The following is a 21,642-nucleotide window of genomic DNA, read 5'->3' as shown; positions in this document are numbered from 1 at the left end:
TATATTATTTTATTTTGTAGAGTTGGCAGTAAACTTAGCACAATATAGGTATCATTTCTTGCTTGACAAGGTTTATGGAGTCAAAATTTGAAAATGTAGGAATCTTGTTTTCTTTTGGCCAGCCTTGTTTTTGTTCGCCCTGCCGCATTAGATTTGGAGTCAACGGAGTATGTCATCCATAAAATTTACTTGTTGCGGCCTTAACAAGTTTTATGACTTTAAAATTTGAAAACATAAAAATCTTGTTTTTTGGCCCGCCTTGTTTTGTTCGCCCTATCTCATTAGATTTAGAGTCTGCGGAGGATCATCCATAAAATTTACTTGCTGTGGCCTAAATGAAGAACATGAAAAACTGGGTCAGGCCATTGGAGAAATTCGGTATCGAACGTTGGTGATGGCAGATAAAGTTGATTAATGAGAAGAGGCAGTACAGAGCATCGATGTACCATTTTGCTATTGAAAGTAAATGAGGCTATCAAAATGGGTATAAAGAATGGTAAAACATCATAAGTACAGATATTAATAAACCGTGTACAGCATCACAATCGGTTGCCGATATCATAAAATATACCATTTTTCGGCTATAAAATGAGATATCGTTACTTATTAATATTTGTATCATATGGATAGTTCCTTCAGTCGTTGAAGGCTGATTTTCAAGGGAGCCCACGGAAATATAAAAGAAAGTAATATAACATAATAAATAATTAATAATACATAAGAATACAAGGACATCAATAAGACATCAAAGGAACTTGAAAATCTTAATCAAAGTACAATAATGATTAACAGTCAGTGGTGTTTGGGATTTCAAGTTCAGAGTTAAAATTCCAAATGATGACAATGACAATGAACTTTAATTTATTGCATATTCACGCCCTACACGGGCCGAATGCACTTAAGTTAAATAACTTGGTAACAAGAATAGAAGAAGCAATTGTTACATTCGTGTGCTATTTCTCTATGTACAGGATTTAACTACAGGATCTCTTCTCTCTTTTTGAAACATATGTATGAACAAATTTACACAGTTTTTCATTTACATCATAGTGCTTGGATGTCATAATATGTTTGAACAATTCTATTTTCGGCAAGTATGTATATTTCTTTTCTAACTGTAAGGAGCTAAAAAAGGATTTCCGGATGTCATTGTATACCGCACATTCTAAGACAAAGTGTGCTTCATCTTCTATACAGTGATACAAATTTAGGAACAATAAAACATTAAGTTTTCAGTACCTGAAAATAGAAATAATAAATCATATAAACATCGTTCATGAGAAACTTGGTTGTATGGGATGTTTACTTATATCATTCTAAGAATAATACATGAGCGTTCTTACATGTTGTTACGTATACCTTTCTGTAATATTGGCTCTGAACGCATCTACATTGCGAGCAGCCATACGAATGCGAATATAAGGTGCGTTAAGACCTTTTTTCATTAGAACTGTATGTTAAATGAAGAAAGGTCTATACTTTATTGCATTGCATCGCATTGCTGGCAAACCGCCATGTGGGGTATACATATATCGTGCCGCTCAGGCCGAGGCCTCGTTCACACGAATACGTTGTAAGCGTTTTCGATCCAGATTCTAATTATAAGGAAGGCGGATTCAAGTGGCCCCATCTGAACTTTTCATATTGACCTGTTCATGGATTACGGGGTGATATTTCTTTATTTATATTTTATTATATGCAGTACCAATTGCAAAATTAACGTGGCAGCAACTTAAAGAGCAGTAATGGTCAAATGATATGTCCGTTCTAGGACGAGCTTCACCGCCTCTGGCGGGACCACGTCGGTATTCGGGCGAGTTACGCTGGGAGGGGGGGAACCAGCAAGCAGGTCGTTAACCTCTGACATTAATAACACCCTACCTTGCGTGTTTTCGTCAAAAGACAATGTATGAATTTAGGCAAATCGTCATCGGGCACGGTTTGAAAAGAACGTGTGGCAAGTAGACCTGATGTGAGGAATGCGATTTTCTTGCATCGCGGTTCGGGCGACTTCGTGTGAACAGGGCCTGAGTTTGCAAGCGCAAGCGGTACTGTGAAATGATAGGGTTTGATGCCGCTCACTGAGGTGTACGTATGTATGCTCCTCGGAGATGTGGGGGAGGATTCTCTCTAGCACTTAAGATGTATAGACTTCTTCTTAAACATGGGGCAATGACCTCTCTGCAACATTCTCAAGTCATCCAACTAACTTGCACATCTCAAAGTTAAAACTTTTGTTTCGACACAGAGAGATTGTTCTTACCTAGAATTTTCGATCAGTCACTCTGGTATTCCTCAATAGACTGACCCAGTGAGACTTGTCGTGTGGCCTCTCTGAAGTGTGACGTCAACACTGGGTCAGAAGTATCTGGTAAACGATATCGACCCCCGTCGCGGCTGAGGAATGAATGGCCCAATTGCCAGTGTAAAAATGTAACTATGGGAGTGTGTACTTAGTATAACGGATGCTTGGAAGTGGTCTGATATGGCTTTGAAAGCTTAGATGACTGCAAAAGTGATATAGGTTCATTGAAAATTTTGGACTAAATGATTTGTAATGGTTTTTGCTATAGTACTTTTTGTCATCCAAGTAATGAAGAGCATACTATGATATTTAGACACTGACAACAAGCCAAAGCAACTTTTAAAAAAATGGATATAGTTCATGCAAGGTTATACATATATTAGAGATACGATTAGATGAGGGAATGTATGTATGTGTGTAGGATTATTTTCAGACTGCACGTAAGGCGATAGTTCAGGTCTCCAGTGGTGATATTTAGTGCCGGGATCTGCCCACGTCAGCACGCGGCTATTAACACGATCCTACCGGGCCCTTTCACGCCACGCTGCCCTGCCCGATCACTACACGGTACATTACCCCTGATGTGCTATAAAGCAACCCGCCAAGTCCATGACTTTCATCACATTTAACTCTACAACATTGAGAGTGATACTCCCTTAGGGTTGTAGGATTCAAAGCTAGCAGTACTCATAGTAAAATGTTGAACTTTATTCCAACACAAGGTTTATTTCACAGGAATGAAATTTTCAACGACCACTGTCGCCTTCATCATGATAATTAATGACCAATCACTTCGAAACATAATCTCGCGAGAGTTACAGTTACGTGACCTTATTCACACGAGACTTTACGGATACGTGACGTCAGCAATGGATTAAGTGATTGGTCATTCATTATCCTGATGAAGGCCACAGTGATCGTTGAAAATTTGATTTATGTGAAACCTTGTGTTGAAATAAAGTTCAGCAATTTACTATGATTAATACCAACACATGATATTTCATGATAACTAGCAGTATGCATCTTTACTTCAATACCAATACATTTTACCAATAATCCAGACATTCTTTGGCTTTCCTATTCATATATTTTAATTCAAAACAGCTGATAGATTAACACCTCCCACTGAATTATTTTTAGAATGAAGTTAAGTAAGGGACATGAGCCATATAATCGTTCTACTGAAGGTAATCTTTAACATTGAAAAGCTGCTCTTTCAATCATATCATTGTGAATATGATAAAATGAAATATGGTATACGTCGATGAAGGTTAGACACCCAGGTAATGAGATACACAAGAAATTGTTACTCAAGCAACTGGATAGGTTTCGAAAACTGAACGTCCGACAATTTTTAAGCCCTATCCAATTGCTTGAGTAACAATTTAAAGTTGTGAATCCCGTATATTTTCATCAAATTGGTCGTAAACTTTGCCAAACGGTCAAATCCTGATTCATGTCTGAATCAATCACGAATTCATCGAGATACACAAGGAATTGTTACTCAAGCAACTGGATAGTTATAGGTTTCAAAAGCTGTCAGACGTTTCAAGTAGCATCCACTACATTTCTTCAGTGACTAGCCAATTAAACGTCCGACAGTTTCCAAGCCCTGTATATATCCAGTTGCTTGAATAACTATTTTTTGTTGCGAGTCCCGTATATTTCCACCAAATCGGTCGTAACTGTTCAAAACCCGATTCATGTCTGAATCAATCACGAATTAATCGAGGTACTCAAGCAACTGGATAGGCTGAGAAAACTGTCAGACAAGTAGCATTCACTATTTTTCTTCAGTGACTAGCCAACTATACGTCCGACAGTTTTCAAGTTCTATCCAGTTGCTTAAGTGACAATTTTTCTTGTTGTGAATCCCGTATATTTTGATCAAATTCGTCGTAACTGTTGCCAAACCGTCAGATCCTGAGCTGATTCATGTCTGAATCAATCAAGAATTGTTACTCAAGCAACTGGATAGGTTTCGAAAACTGTCAGACATTTCAAGTAGCATCCACTACTTTTCTTCAGTGACTAGCCAACTAAACCTCCAAGCCCTATATATATGTCCAGTTGTTTGAGTAACAATTTCTTGTTGTGAATCCCGTATATTTTCATAAATTTGGTCGTAAATGTTGCCATCTGGTCCAAACCTGATTCATGTCTGACTGGAACAAGAATAACAAGCCTCCTTGATGATATAAATGCGTTCGATCGTGAGACAATGGCCGTGTAGGAGGCCATTACTAAAACAGCCCTGTCATCCCCTGAACACAATACTAGCCGAGCACAAGGTCGGGCCAGAAGGTCTCTCTTAACACAAGATTGATGACAGACATTACATGCAGCTCTCACATTCCGTCTGCTTTTGTTCGTTTGGCCCACCGATGGCTGATGTGTTCCAACACTAGGGTCAAGCTCATTGTGAAGTTTAACGTCATTTGGCCACATCACGTAAATTCTATGGATGACATCCTCCGCAGACTTCAAATCTAACGCGATAGGGTGAACAAAAAAACAAAACAGAACTAGAAAAGTAACATTTTCAAAGCAAATGCATAATGTTTACCTTCGGATATGGTCTGCTCTGTTAATTCTTACTCAAACACATTCACATACATGTATATGGTGACAGGAGTCTAAATGCCTACTATGAGATTAAAACATTATGTAACCCAACGACAGTTACTATGGTGACAGACGTCAACAAAAGAGGCCATTGGCAAGGTCAGAGGTTAGTGTTTGGAACAGAAGAAGAGGAAGAAGAAATGGAGGAAAAACAATATGTTTTCCTTCGGTAAACATAACAAGATTCCTACATTTCCAAATTGTGACATCATAAACCTTGTTAAACAAGAAACGATATTGTTCTAGGTTTACTGCCAACTATTACAACAACAATTGTCACTGAAAAATACAATGATTTTCAATGATTGTACAAATGGTTTTGATTCAGTTGGAACATCACATAAAGAAATGTAATACATCATTGCATCAAAGAAAAAGACTTCCACGTTCCGGCATGGCAACAGACATCTTTGCCCATTTTTGGCATGTTGACAACTTTGCACGCTGATGTCACCCATAACAATTACTTGCTGTGGCCTTATATATGCGACGATAGATGCCCATGCTGTGATGGGGCCAGGGATGGCATGCATGGAATGTCTTTATCAAGGCAATAAGCCTCGACATTGACACAGAGCACTTTTGGTAGGACATTGCCAATGACCGACCCAACAGGTCATGGAGATTTTCACTGTCCAGGCAGATACATAAAATCAGGGGAAGCTAGACTAGTGTAGGTAATCTCCAAGCAGATCATACGGTGGCAAGGCATACTGTTTTCCTCAGACTGCCAGGTCGTGTGGCGTAGCGGCAGAGTGCTCGACTCGGAACTAATAGGTCCCGGGTTCGAGTCCTGACATGCCACCGATCTTAAGCTTGTGCCCTTGGGAAAGGCACTTGACACGACTTTCCTCACTTGGCTCAAGTGAAAATGAGTATTGTATTGTCCCCTGTGTTGGTGGTGGCATTAATATAAGTTGAAAAACTTGAGTGTGCCGTCACCTCGTCTTGTGATTATATGTTGGAATGTAAAGGAAAAGACTATCAGGGATTGGAACACACTTCCTTAGGTCATATCAGAAATATCAGAGCCTGACAAGTTTAACTCAGCGCACTCCCTTTTGTGAGTCTTATCCAAACAGAGGGGTGTGGCACAGTAACTTTTCAAGATCAAGATCAAGAGAAGGCAGTATCCATTAGCCAGAGGAGTGTCCATTAGCCATCGAAGGATACTGTCTGGCTAATGGACACTGCCTGACCAATACTGTCTTTTGCGGCGACTGAAAGATCTGCTTGGTGATTAAGTTAAGACTAGTGCACTGCAAAGAAGACAAGAAGATCCGAAGAAAAGAACTCAGCTTGCAAATGTCATTTACATATAGGACTGAAGCTGTAGGGCTGTTATCAATTTTGATTTTACCCTGGTCAATACTGACCGAAAGAGACTATATATTGATTGATTGATTTTATTAGTTTGCACATTAAACAAAACAGACAGTAATAATACAAACAAGGATAAAAACAGGTGCAGGAGGAGGGGAGAAGCATGGAATGCTTATACAAGGCCCTCCTCCTCTAAACTATACAAAATTAAATATAATCAATAAATGGAAATAATACAATAAGGATAATCAAATAATATACGGTATAAATTAATGACCATGAAATAAGGTAATGTAGGATATGAATACAGTGCAATGATGATGATGAGAATAATTAGTATGAGTTAAAATATTAGTCCCAGTCCCGGTTTAAGGCCTTTTTTATTCATTGCGTCGCACGTATTCATGTCGAATGGCCCAAAATTCAGCATCATAATTGTGTAAGACGATTCGCATTTTCCGATTGGAACTTATATCCTATTTCTGTATTCCACGCGCGTAGTGTATGGTGTGATTCATACTAGACGTGAGCAATGGCGATAATTTTTCCTTGTTTTTTTACTCACTTCTTCCCCAAGGGAGTGTTCGCCAATTAAAACTTTCGGACATCTTTGCAACAGCATCCGTTTTGTTCTTAATTTTGGTGACCTAGGTATTTGTCCAATGCTCAAAGTAATTCTACACTAGAAATGTATCATTTGCATAATGGAACCCAACACCACAGGGTGTCTGCTACAGCACCAGTTACCATGGTGACAGACGTCTGGTCTAGGTCATTGACTTGATCAAAAACAGGGAAAGGAAAACAAAATTAAAGGAGCATTTCAGAAATTTTTGACTTAATATCTGCTTCGACGAAATCAAAAAAAGAGATTGTTGAACATTTGTGTTGAACATTTGCATTATAGAAATTAGCTTTAAAAATAAAATAACTTTGCTGATGTACTTCTATATACATTAATATTCCGGTCACATTTTTACATCATAGTACATGCATACAACAATTGACAGATGGTAGTATTTGTTCTGGTAAACGATCTCTGCACAAAGTTGTTTGCTTATCGATGAGACTACACCTGACATTTGCAAAGATCACATGGAGTGCACGTCCTAGCTATTGCTAAGCAGACCGAAGACAATCCCAAAGAAGTTTCGTCGCCAAACTTTCATCTTATCTGTCGCATCCCCAGACGATCTTTCAGGGTCCGTACCTTGACATTAGGCCACAGCAAGTAAATTTTATAGATGACATCCTCCACAGACTCCAAATCTAATGCGATAGGACAAAAAAAAGGCGGGCCAAGAAAAAACAAGATTCCGACAATTTAAATTTTTGACTTCATAAAGCCTTGTTGAACAATAAATGATACTTATATAGTGTTAGGTTTACTGCCATGTATTACATCATACATTTGTTACAGAAAAATAAAAGTTTTCAGTCATTGTACAAATGGTTTTGATTCAGTGGGAACATCACATACGTATACACAGCCACCATCACATACAAAAGAAATGAAATGCATCACTGTATTAGAGTTTAAAAAAATTAAATCAGAGCCTTGTCTTGTCTCCTCTCCTCATATTTATCTGCCATCCATGTTCCGGCATGGCAACAGACATCTTTACTCATTTTCGGCATGTATGTTGACCTCTTTCAGAGGGCAAGAAAATTTCTTTTTTTTTCTTCAACATCAGGCGAACATCAATTGATGTCATACATAAAACTTAGTTGCTGTGGCCTTATTGTCAACCACAAGGTGTCTACAGTCACGTTAGGAGAATACGTTATGGAGATGTCGGCGTAAACTTTGAACATCGGTAACACTCATTTGGTAGTTCATTTAGCCTCGCGTCAGTAAGAGTCTCGTGTTAAACGAGGTGACATACGCAGCGGCATAACGGATAGAAATTATCTTAGAGAAGTCATATTACTTTGGCGTCAGAAAGACGCGTACAGAAATTGCTATTAACACTACATCCGTCTGTTTTACATTAAAATAACACTTCGAGGGTAAAAGATAATTATGAGCAACAGTAGAAATTATTATCGTAGTGAGGAAATATACCACAAGGCATCTGGTGAATATTAGAAATCTCAACACTATAACGAAGGAACACGATATAACTCGAACGTTATAAGTTTATGTTACCGCTTTGCAAACGAAGATAACATTTACTAGAAAGGTAACATTTACAAACAAACTAATGTCTACCTTCGCATATGGTCTGATCTGTTTTCTTAGTCAAAAACATTCATATATTATATTATATGGTGACAGGAGTCTAAATCCCTCCTGCTATAAAATTGCAGCATGATGTAACCCAACACTAGTTATCATGGTGACAGACGTCTGGTTCAGGTCATTGACCTTATTTGTTTAGAGAAGAAGAGGAAACGGCAAAACAATATGTTTTCCTTCAGTAAACATAATCATCGTCTCATATTCAGAAATATGCAAACATTCTAGATGAGTAATGCCTCATTTGATGTTTGAAGACAAAAGCGTTAACAAGACACATGTTGTCATTAAGTTGCACATCCTATATAAAAGCATCTTAGTATGCAATGATTAGGTTTAATTTGTTTCGGAAGATATATCAAGATAGACCAAAACTCATTTCGTTTATGTTGTATGTATGTCATGCCGCGACTCCATATCTATGTGTATATACCTAGGCTAATATGTATGAAGTGCTTTAGAAAAGAAACAATTGTGACAGACTGAATAGTTTAACGTACATCATGTCAATATGCCATTTCCGTCCATATTTATGTAGTCATAGTTTCTAGGAATAGACTAGTATTATTGTAATGACCACATTGTCATTCTTGCCACACGTTGTACCATGTACAACTGTCGAGCAATAAAGATCATTCATTCATTCATTGGTTTCGAAAGATGTATTAAGATAGACCAAAACACATTTCGATGTTGGTTAGGTTTACTGCGTGCCAGGTTTATGTAGTACTTTCAAGAGTCAAAGTAGGTGACGATATCAGTGAACCTCACAAACGTGACATTTACAAACAGTTGGAATTTTAATGAAACTGACTAAAGTAAATGCATTGCTTCTGACAAGAGCCAAATGTCACTTGCTTATAAGCTCGATAAGGCCACAGCATGTAATGTTTATGGATGACATCAGCGCGCGCATTGATTTGCGCCCGATAACGGAAAAACAAGAACTTTTGTTGCCCTCCGGCGGTGGTCAGCATGCAAAAAGTAGTCCCTGATTTATTTTCGTAGTTTTTTTTACTTGTTACAGTGTTTTTACGTGATGTTGTCACTGATTCAATACCTTTTGTACAGTAATTGAGATCTTTAATTTAGTCATTAATTTTTTCAAACTTGCTGTTTTTTTCATATATCTGTAAGGACATACAATACTGTTGAATACAGGAATAAAAGACATGTTTGTTGTGATATCATATTTTGCCACGTCAATTCTTGTTTAACAAGGTTTACGATCTCAAAATTTGAAAATGGAGGAATCTTGTATTTTGGCCCCGCCTATTTTTCGCCCTATCGCATTAGATTTGGAATCTGCGGAGGTGTCATCCATAAAATTTTCTTGCTGTGGCCTAATACGTAGCACGGTTCACTAGATAAAGCTGGGCAAGATCAACTAAGGCAGCAACTGCTACTGATGAAAGTACGTCTAGCCTGGTGCAGTCAGGAATCTTTCGAGTCAGGAGTATCTTATCACACTCGATGCACTATAAGCCGCTAATTTTAATAAGTTACAACGTACTTCTTCGACCTTTTTTTTAGACGAAACCAGGCAACTTTACCTCTTTATCTAAACATCGTCCTCTTTTTCTAAATATCTCTGTTCCCTTTCACAAGTACTAACCAGGTATCCAATTAAACTGCTTGATATACCACGTATTGCAAATTATTCTATTAACTGTAGAAAAGTCCAGAGAGCATGACTTTTAGGGCTTGGATCCATGGAAACCCGATTTTTCGAAGTCAATTGTTCTAGTCACTCACGTACATACAACGTTGAAACCACACTATCCCAATGTATATTGACCCTCATGGAGCAAAAATACCCAAAATTCCGACGGAAAGCGGTTATTGGAAGGGCCCTTGACTGACTTTTAGGGTACCACCCATAAAATAAAGGACTCGACTTAAGAAGCTTGTTTCTGCAGTTTTAAATACGTTAAGTATGAAATATTAATTGAAATGTGCTAATGTGAAGCAGTATGTATCAATATCACCTTGATTGCCTTATTCATAATATTTCCAGTTTTGCTGCCCTGAAATCGCATCGGATGCCTTTAAGTACTTCCTTAATTTTATTAAGATTACCCACTTTACAGAGCCAATATTCAAGTCACTTATCTACATACTCAGTTGAAACCACACTATCCCAATAGTGTCCAGAAAGTTTTAGACTAGTGCTAGTAGTTACCATGCCATAAAGGCTGGTTGTGGCCTTTTTAAGATCTCCCCGATTCAATTTGGAGTCATATTTGCTATCTCCGTGTGTGTCTGGATGTAAGAGATATCAGGACCTACACAGGTGTTCAATCTGATATCTTAGGTTGTTCGACGTCTTGAATGTTGATGGCAGCTAAACTGAGGATGTAGCCGTGTTATTGTGTGACCTCTGTGGACAGAATGCCCTTGAGGACCAGCGATATGCTAGAAGAAAACTTTCCGTGGCCCACATTATCATCACCCGGTCAACTTACGACTTAAAGTCGGCGATAAAGTTTTGGTTCCTCAACTAGCGTTCAAGCAAACTGTCGGACAATCAATCAATCAATCAATCAACTTTATTGCTCAACAACTGTAGCTGGCACAGTGTATGGAACAAAGAAACAACAATGGTACATACACAAACTAATACTAAAATATAATTCTAACGAGCTAATCTATTGTGTTTTCTTAGGAAGAGCATTGTTACATTCTGAAATTCAGGGGATATATCCGCTACTTACAATATGGTGTCGCTTTTGTAGTGATTCAAATATGAATGTTCCAACGTACACTGATATCTGAGTAGGACATGAAAGGAGCATATTAAAGATATCTTATTTTGAGTGAGGTAGCGTAACATTAGTTTTGGAAACTATAGATTGCATCAACTTTTGTCTGTTCTCTTCATATGTTGGACATGACATCATAAAGTGGAATTCGTCTTCAATACCCTCCTTGCATGTCGGGCACAACCTCTGATATGCACATAAAAAAGAAATAGAACGGGACTTTTTATCTCCATCTGGTCAGACTAATACTGGTACGACAACGTACGACGACTACATTATACAACTTTATTTTGTAAATCATAAGGGTATTTCTAGATCAATTGGATTGGGGCGCCCCACCCATACTTAGGCCACAGCAAGTAAATTTTATGGATGACATCCTTCATAGACTCCAAATCTAATGCGATAGGGAGAAAAAAACAAGGCGGGCCAAAAAAAACAAGATTCCTACATTTTCAAATTTTGGCATCATAGACCGTGTTAAACAAGAAATGATACCTATATATACATTGTATTGTGGCTACGTTTACTGTCAACTATTACAACATAAAGAAAAGTACAGATGGTTTTGATTCAGTAGGAACATCATCACATTTAAAAGGAATGAAATACATCACTGCATCAAAGTTACAGCAAAACAACAAATAATAGCCTTGTCTTGTCTCCCCTCTTCCTATTTATCTGCCATCCACGTTCCGGCATGGCAACAGACATCTTTGCCCATTTTCTGCATGTTGACCATCAGAGGACAACAAAATTTCCTTTTTTATTTCCACAATCTGGCGAAATCAATGCGCGCATTAACATTACTTGCTGAGGCCTTAATGTTTGACAAATCCATAGGCCGCAAAACTTTCCATGTGCGTTGTGGACTTATCACTCTCTTCATGCTCTTCAGTTAATGTTCGACAGCCGCTAAAAGTTTGACGACTTGCAAAGTTGGGCCGTGTCTAAACGGAATCACCCAAGGCGGTTTACATGTGGTTTACCCCGAAGCCGGTTTCAAGTGGCTCCATGTGAACGCTCCGAAATCACATTGAAAGCGCTTCGATCCCAAGCCACTTGTCTTCTAGAGGTGGTTTCGAATCGGTTTCCCCGCATCGCGATTTGCGTCTGAACGCAATGTGATTTCAATGTGACTTCGCCTGGTCATGGATTACGGAGTGATATTTCTTTTTTTATATGCAATACCAACTTTTACGTGGCTGCAACTTAAAGAGCAGTAATGGTCAAATAATGTGTCCGTTCTAGGGCGAGCTTCACCGCCTCTGGCGGGATCACGTCGGCATTCGACCGAGATACGCTGGGAGGGGGGCATCGGCAAGCAGGTCGTTGACCTCTGACATTAATAACACGCCGCCTTGCGTGTTATCATCAAACAGCAATAAATGTAGCTCAAGCGCATTATGTTCGGACACGGTTTCACAGGTGTGTATGGCACGTGGACCAGATGTGAGGAATGTGAGTTACCCGAATCGCGGTTTGGGTGATTCCGTATAGACACGGCTAAGACATTACAGTTAAACTCCCACCACCTGTTTAGTAAGTATCAATCCCCTTTTGATGGTAATCCAAAGGCCCCGCTGGTTCCTATGATAAGACTCAAGCTTGTCAGTCTACCGCGCAGTAAGGCCATGTTGATTTAATTATATGGATGACATTCTCTGGCAATACCCGAACTGATGCGAGCGTGCAAATAAAAAAATACTTTGGCTTTCATTATGAAATCTACGTGGTCATGAAGATTGACACAGAGTATGGTATGGTGGATAATCTACTCTTCAAATTCATTTCTTTACTTTTCGTCTTTTTTGTTTGATTTTGGCATTCTACGACATTGGTATCGTTTTCCAATATTTTTATGCAACTTATGGTATATATCTGCTCATTTTTCAACTGTTTTGTACGAATTACAGATGGTTGAAAACTTTTTTAAACGGCCTAAAATTCATATGCGCGCGGATGTCATCCATATAATCAAATGAACATGGCCTAAGACTTTACCGTCTACCGCACAGTAATTTCAGATAGAACCAGATACAATCAACATATCTAACATTCTAGTTCTTGCATTCTGTACGAGTAACCGACAGGTAATTATGGCTGTAACGGATAAGGATCATATTAGGTAGACTGTTGATGTAAAGTTGACCTCCTCCCTGGATGAGATACGTGATCCATTGTTGAAAGTGGAAAGGTATCATTTGCAAAGCAAATGCATAATGCTTACCTTCACCTTCACATATGGTCTACTCTGTTAATTCTTATTCAAAAACATTCGTATACATATGGTCTGGCAGGAGTGAAAATCCCTTCGGCTATAAAATTGCAACATGATGTAATCCAACAATAGTTGACATGATGACAGACGTCTGGTTCAGGTCATTGCCTTAGCTTATTTGTTTGGAAAAGAAGAAGAAACAGCAAAAAACAATGTGTTTTCCTTCGGTAGACATAATGAGGAAAGCGAACTGGGGATTATCGGTAAAGCCCCTTTCACACATTCAGAACCTTGCCCCAAACACCAACGGACCAAGGTCTGGCTGTACGATTTACAGTATTGTCGAAACCTTTATTTTTTGGAAATGGACGAAAATTCATGCGCGGATGTCATCCATATAATCAAATCAACACGGCCTTACAATGGACAGGTCTAGATAAGAAGCTCAAAGCTAGTTAAGCTGGTTACCCTACCAAGGCTAAGCTTGCAATCGCGTGATTTCTGATAGGATTTAGTGTGTTTTTACCCGAGAGTTAGCCGACTGTTGAAGAGGATTTAAGCCCTCAGTCACACATTCACGAATTTGGCCGCCTGAATATGGTTAGGAGTAGGCCGGCTCTAGGTTGAAAACTTTTTTTTTGAAAACGGAGGAAAATTCATGCGCGAAGGGATGTCTTTAATATAAGTAAATCAACGTGACCTTATGCTGAGGCCACATTTCCAACCCGGGGCCCGGCCGGGCAGTTTCTGAGAACGAAAAGTATGACATAAAACACCAAGACACAATAATTAAGTTTGCAACAATTGATTATGAGCACTATATGTACATATTCTTGATATGAATTGTTTACTTTTCGTTCACGTAAACAGCCCGGCCGGGCCCCGGGTTGGAAATGTGATCTCAGCATTTAGCAGAGAAATATCATGTTGTACATGCGTTTAAAGTCAGGCACTAATGATATATACGTATATACACAGTGCAAACATTTGAAAAAGCTGTTCAACCTTCTCTCCGCTTGCTCAACAGAATTTTTTACATTTCTTGCTATAGATAAATTTAATTTCATCCTAGAAGGTAATGACCCTAACTGTGTACAAGTAGGCAAATATATCAAAGAATGTTTAGACCTTAGAACAATTAGTATAAGTTGACTCATCTATTGTCTTGTACGTAGGTTAATTTCGTTGTACCTATGCATTTGTCTGTATATCTACATGTCTTAGACCTTACGAAAGTCGCTGTACTTTTGTTGTGTCAATAAAGTTCTTTGAACGTCAAATTAGTTATAAGACAACCATGACATGCCAGCGCGTTTTTCCTTTTCTTATTCCTCAACATGTCAAACCTTCCTTTCCTTTAGTTTTCTTTTGTTTCATTTGTCAAGACTCTAAAGAACTCGGACAACAACCCTTTAAAATCATAGCTCAGTGTTACATCGTGTTTAATATGGGCATTGACTACTGAAGACACCACTCAAGTCAAGAAAAAAATGTCTCAAAGTAATTGGAATGTCCTGACCATGCAGCTATGGTCTATGTATGGGGCCATGTGGGCACACACGGTGAGGGGCATTGATCGATCACCAAGGGCAGTGTCATCAAGAAATATGATACAGGATTCATATTACTTATTAATATCTCATGGGAAAATAATTTCTGAACTTGAGCTAAGTCCACAGCAAGTAATTTTTATGGATGACATCAACGCGCGCATTAATTTTTGCCTAATTTCGGAGGAAAAAACAAGAAATTTTGTTGCCTTCTGACAGTGGTCACCATGCCGAAAATGGGCAAAGATGTCTGTTGCCATGCCGAAAGGTGGATGGCAGAGAGGAGACAAGAAAAGGCTCTGATTTAATATTTTGTTTCTTACTTTGATGCAGTGATATGTGATGCTGACTGTGTACTTAGTAGATGTGATGTTCCCACTGAATCAAAACTATTTGTACCATGATTGAGTCAAAATTTTAAAATGTAGGAACCTTGTTTTTTCGACGCGCCTTGTTTTTTTTCGCCCGCATGCATCAGATTTGGAGTCTGCGGAGGATGTCATCCATAGAATGTACTTGCTGTGGCCTACGGGATATAAAAGGAGCAAGCAACAAAGAGGTAACTTTTGATTGAAGTACGGAAAGAAGGGTTTTGTGAAATGAGTTGGCCCGGAATGGCATTGGAACAGAGCCAATGGTCTTCTCATTTTCACTGCTACAGACTTACTATTGTTGGTGGGGGCCTCAGATATGCAGGAGCGTTTCAGAACACTGGAAAGGGTACAGAACCAAGCTGCAAGATTCTGCACGAACAACTATCAAAGGGGCGCTACGTAGTGTTACGGAAATGAAAAGAAACCTACAGTGGGGGTCGCTGGAAGACAGACGTAGAATGTCCAGACTGTGCATGATGTACAAAATGACTAATAAACTGGTGGACGTACCGACCACTAAGTATCTGATACCAGCCCAGAAAAGAACGAGAAACAGCCATGCCTTCAAATATCAGAGTTATCAACCAAGAATTGAGATGTTCAAAAACTCGTGTTTCCCCAGCAGAACTATCGTAGACTCGTTGCCACCAACCACAGAAGGGGCATCATCACTAGAAAGCTTTTTTCGCCCTATTGCATAAGATTTGGAGTCTGCGGAGAATGTCATTCATTTAAACTATTTGTTGTGGCCTTAGGCCATGTTGATTTGATTATATGGATGGCATTAGCGCGCGCACGAATTTTCGGCCGTTTCCAAAAAAGTTTTAGCCATACTGTAAATGGTACAAAACAGTTGCAAAATGAGCAAATATATACCGTAAGTTGGAAAAAAGCACTGGAAAACTATACCAATGTCATAGAAGGCCAAAACCAAACGAAAAAGACGAAAATGTAAAGAAAAGAATTTGAAGACTACATTGTTCGCCAAACCATACTCAGTGTCATTTGTTCAACCTTCAAAACTACGTAGATTTCATAATGAAAGCAACTTTTGGGGGGGGGGGCAAACTTTTTTTATTCGCACGCTCGCATCATTTTTGGGGTTCCCAGAGGATGTCATCCATATAATCAAATCAACATGACCTTAGATTGAATCAATAGAGATGGTAACACACATGACACGGGGTGTGGGAAGGTACAGTGTTGGCAGTGTGATAAAGAATCCACGTAATTGGCCGGATATGACAAGGCAACATTCGATCTATGTAAAGTCTATTGCTTATCCAGCAAGCGTGGATTATTGGACGCCCTCTTTGAACCTGTATAGAGGCCGTTCCCATCTAGTTGCATGAGGTCTGAATAATATGATACTATTGCCAGTATTTAAAATATAAGCGTGGGGTCGTGCGGCGTGGCGGCAGCGTGCTCGACTCGGAACTAAGAGGTCCCGGGTTCGAGTCCTGAAATACCACCGATCTTGTGCCCTTGGGAAAGCTAAGCACATTACACGGCATTCCTCACTTAACTCAGGTGGAAATAAGTAGCGTATTGACCTATGTTGGTGGCGGCATAAAAATAAGTTCAAAAAACATGACTGCTGTCACCATGAAAAAAAGTCAACATTCCATACTCAAGAAAACTAAAAAACAGGAATTCTGAGACTCCAAATCTCCGGGGAGCGTATAATGCATAATGTTCACAACGACTTCTCACTATTTCAGACATCACATTAGGCCATGTTGATTTCATTATATATGTTTTTTAGTTTCAAGATGGCGGCGAGGCAGACGCGTCTGTCGGGTCGCTCCGCTTGAACTTGTATTTTTCCCTACCTTTACGACAATTTTGCGCTTATAAACGCGTCTTGATTAATACGATAGGTAAATACATCCAATATCTTGACAGTCTTGCCAAGTTTATTGGATTTGAGGTGTTATAGAGGCGAAATTTCTGCTTGAAAATATCGGCAACAGTTGAACAAAGACCCAAGCCGTCGACCCAAGCGACAACATGGAAACCGACGCCCGAGCACCCGGAGAGCTTTATCGGCTCCTAGGGACGACCACTGATGCCACAGAGGAAGAAATCGTCCATGCGTACAAGGAGAAAGTGAAGATCTACGAGAAGACCACAAACACAGCTAAGGACAAGCGTCTGTTGAATACAGCCCGACAACAGTTTGGTGAGGTAAGCAAGGCCTTCTATACGCTTTCGGACAAACATCGACGGGAACTCTATGATCAGACGCACCAGATAACTGAGCCTGCTACACGTGACAGGAAAACAAAACCAAATGACGAGTATTTCGTGCAGTTTAACAAGGAAAGCGTAACTGTACATTTACCTGTGGGATCGTCAAAACAGTGGGTAGACGCTATCGAGACGCACTACGGAACAACTACAATCGACAAAGGGAGAAATGGCCACCAGCTGACTGTTCCGTTTCTCGAGTCCGATTCGAACGAAGCAGTAGGATCAGTTACCTTACATGTGTATCAAACTTGTAAGATACTTGTTCAAGGATCGGCGTACTTTCTGTGGACGAAGTACACTTTCGAACACTTAAAACCACTGATCCAGTCACTGACGGTCGCCGGCTCCGACGTCCGATGCGAGGACACGGTTTGTAGCGAATGTAACCGCCCGGGCCCAGAAGACGAGGGGGTTATACAGTGCAACGCATGCCACAAATGGTATCACTATGGTTGTACTGGACTACACGAATCCTCTCTCGGTGAGCTTATCCAGAATGAAGACAGTGAATATGTGTGTAATGTATGCGTTACGGATAAGTCCAAACCGCCAGGCCCGACTGACGTGAGTTTGGTAACTAATCATGAGACATGTGTGGAAACCGTCCCGACGGTGTGTGAGGAAACCGTTCCGAAGGTACCTGTGGATGACGGGAATAACAACAGAACCACAACATTACCTCAAAACACTGAAACTAGAAATGATGACAAAATCACATCGCTTCAAAACAGCGTGGACAAACTTGAAGCAATACTCAGCACCAGAATCACAAAAGAAAACAATGCTGTAGCCATGCTGTCTGCGCGCATTACAAACATTGAAGACACCCTATTGTCTAAGACAAAGGTCGCGCTCCACGACAAGACGGCAAAGGAAAGTGACGTTGAGGTGCTAAGAAGACGTGTGAGATCCCTGGAGACAGAAAACAAAAACTTGAGACAAAGAATAGCGGCCCTGGAGGAGAAAAGTGTCAAAAGTGCAGTTTCCATAGCAACACAAAGTGACACAACAGCAGCTCCACAAGCACCGAATGAAGACGAACCAGGCAACGAAACTGTTGTACCCAATATTCAGACAAACAACAGGTTCCTCCCTCTAACGGAAGAGACAATACCCCAAGAAGAGCAGACAACAAACAGTTCTGAGAGGACAACCAGCCCACACAACGTCAATAGACCACAGAGAGGCGCGCCTCCCAACCGGCGTCACCAGGCCAGCGAAAACCAGTCTCAGACAGACATAGTCATAGTGGGAGACTCGAACACAAGGGGTATAATCCCAACAATGCTGTACCCCGGTAAGAAAGTCGCAAAATACTCAGCAATGACTATCCCTCAGGCTTCTGCCCTGATCAAAAACACCGCTGACCTTGACCCAAAATGCATAGTCTTCCACGTGGGGACCAATGACATAAGACAAGAGAAGGCAGCACACGGGGTAACAGAAAACCTCAGAGAGTTAGTGACCACCACACACACTAAGTACCCTAATGCAGCTATCGTTATGTCCACGGTCCCACCCAGGAACGACAATCACTTGATGGAAGTGACACGCGATGTAAACTCCTTCATTCAGATTCTTGGCCAGGAGACCCCTTTCATTACCATTGCAAACAATGACAACCTCGGAGATGGTAAACTGATCAAACAATCCCTCTACCGACCTGATGGGTACCACCTCAACACAGGAGGACTAAAGGTCTTGGCAGCTAATTGGAAGACTGCCATCCACCCAAGTGTAGGTCTCGGGATCTACGACAGGAGAAGACGGAATAACGTCACACCTGTTCAGCCAAGAAACGGAAGAGTACACCGTACATCCCGCGACCAACCAAGAGACGGAAGGAACAGCGGTACTCCTAACACTCGTACCGTAAGCCCAACATCGTCCTCACAAACAAGCAGAGACAACGGACGCAACACGGACGACGTGCAAACTCCAAGGAGTGACGAGGGTTACAGGGCAACTAACCGGCTCCCCCCTGATCCCCGTAATAGGGGACCTGCACTCTTCGCCCAAGGACCAGAGGCAGCTTGGCCAACACCGAGGGAAGCTGCCGACAGACGACACCCAGCCAGGAGGCCGCATCCACCGATGGGCCCAGCGCACGAGGCAGTGTGGCCAACACCGAGAGAAGCGGCCGACATGCGACACCCAGTCAGCAGACAGCACCCGCCGAGAGGCCCAGCCATCCCACTACGGCCGTTCTCTCCATACGTCCCCGACTACGAACACTTCTATTCGAACTGGTATCCAGAGACCTGGGGCGTACCACGGCCGTGGTTCTCCCCGGAGTTCCCGCAGAGGTATCAAGACTGGCACGCACGTTACTAACTTGTGCTGGCTGAAGGTATGATGAATTACGTTGTAAACGATGTTTGAAATCGAGACTAGTAATAGGATAACACGTTGATAGTATGGAATAGGAATTCATGTACTAGTAATATGACAATAAGATAAGTTAGATATTAGTTAATGCAGAAATAGATCCATTTTTTCTAACATACCAATATTGTCGTAAAGGTAGGGACAAAGTACTACCAGTATTTACAATTCTAATCTCATGTCAGTGAACATCGGATTTTGGAACATACATGGGTTAGGGAAGAAACTTGAGGACAGTAGTGTTAGGAATAAATTAGATAGTTTAGACTTCTTCTCTCTAATTGAAACTTGGTGCACAGAAGCTTCGGAAGTTGACATCCCAAATTTTCAGCATTTCTCTTCAATAAGACCCAAACATAGAAAAGCTCGACGAAATTCTGGAGGAATATTATTCTATTTCAAAAGCAAACTGGCAAGGTTTGTCAAACGAGAACATGGCACGTCCGAATGTCCAGATTTACTATGGGTTAGAATTTCAAAAAGACCTGTTTGGTTTGTCCAAGAGACATATTTATCTGTAGTGTTTACATAAGCCCAGTGTACTCCGCCATACATAAAAGAACAGATGATAGTATTTTTGTACATCTTAGTAGCGAGATATAGTACACTTTTCCTCCTAGAGGCTACGTCATCCTAGGAGGAGATCTTAACTGCAGAATAGGCGCATTGTTAGACTTTGTCTAATGAAGACCACATTGACACAGAGTTTGATCTAAATGTAGATGCAATTTCTCATGTAAATATCCCACGAAACTTTTGCCGATAAAAGCCATCCAAATGCCTTTGGTAAAATCCTAAGCGACCTTTGTATCCAATCTGACCTACCGCATTCTTAACGGACGGATTCTAGGTGAATCTGAACGGCAAATACACGTGTTACCAACCGAAAGGCTGTAGTACAGTTGACTACGCCATCACTAACAGTTCCCTTCTCCACACGATTAATACTTTCAAAGTTCACACCCTGACCGATGTATCTGACCACTGTATGATTTCTCTGAATATCAGCGCGGACACCTGGTCAGTTAAAAACACAGCATCGCAAAAAAGTAAACTACAGCATATACCGAAACGGTTCATCTGGGGTCCAGACTCCAGAGAAAAATTCCTTAAAGCTTTAAACAGTTCACCTATCTCTAAGAAGATGGAGGGTTTTTTATCCGACAACCATGAACCCAATTTAAACATCGATAATAACGTTCAAAACATTCAAGAAATATTAGAGTCGGCTGCGAAAGCATCGCTACAAATGAAATGTACTAAAAGGACAAGTAGGCCAAAAGCGAACAAGAAATGGTTCGATAAAAGTTGCTACGTCTTCAGGAATGAACTAAAAAACTTGAGATACCTTCTAATACAAAACCCAAAAAATCCGTTTCTGAGAGGTAGCTATTTTAAAAAGAAAAAGGAGTATAATAAACTTATCCGAATGCGCAAAAGAGAACATGAAAATAGTTGTCTAGAACAATTAGCAAATCTACAAGAAAACAACCCCACTGCGTTCTGGAACTTACTTAAAAAACTAAAAAGAGACAATACCACACCCCAAGAAGATATTCCAAGTGACACATGGGTGGAACATTTTAAAGCCCTCCATGATAAATC

The 21,642-nt window shown here is 40.3% G+C and overlaps 1 protein-coding gene across 1 annotated transcript; it reads left to right on the top strand.

Moving 5' to 3' along the window:
* Positions 1-17,175: 17,175 nt before the first annotated feature.
* Positions 17,176-20,498, top strand: LOC109483962. The gene has a single exon (XM_019787113.1). It carries the CDS (start codon positions 17,410-17,412, stop codon positions 19,984-19,986), a length of 2,577 nt encoding a protein of 858 aa, XP_019642672.1. The 5' UTR covers positions 17,176-17,409; the 3' UTR covers positions 19,987-20,498.
* The last annotated feature ends 1,144 nt before the right edge of the window (positions 20,499-21,642 follow it).

This window comes from Branchiostoma belcheri, unplaced genomic scaffold, assembly GCF_001625305.1.
Source record: "Branchiostoma belcheri isolate BF01 breed outbred unplaced genomic scaffold, Haploidv18h27 scaffold67, whole genome shotgun sequence".
NCBI classification, from domain to species: domain Eukaryota; kingdom Metazoa; phylum Chordata; class Leptocardii; order Amphioxiformes; family Branchiostomatidae; genus Branchiostoma; species Branchiostoma belcheri.
Note: the sequence above shows the minus strand (reverse complement) of the source record. Positions and strands in the feature narration are given on the sequence as shown.

Excerpts from the sequence above, each read along its gene's own strand:
- LOC109483962 (XM_019787113.1), top strand. The coding sequence starts at position 17,410 with ATGGAAACCGACGCCCGAGCACCCGGAGAGCTTTATCGGCTCCTAGGG.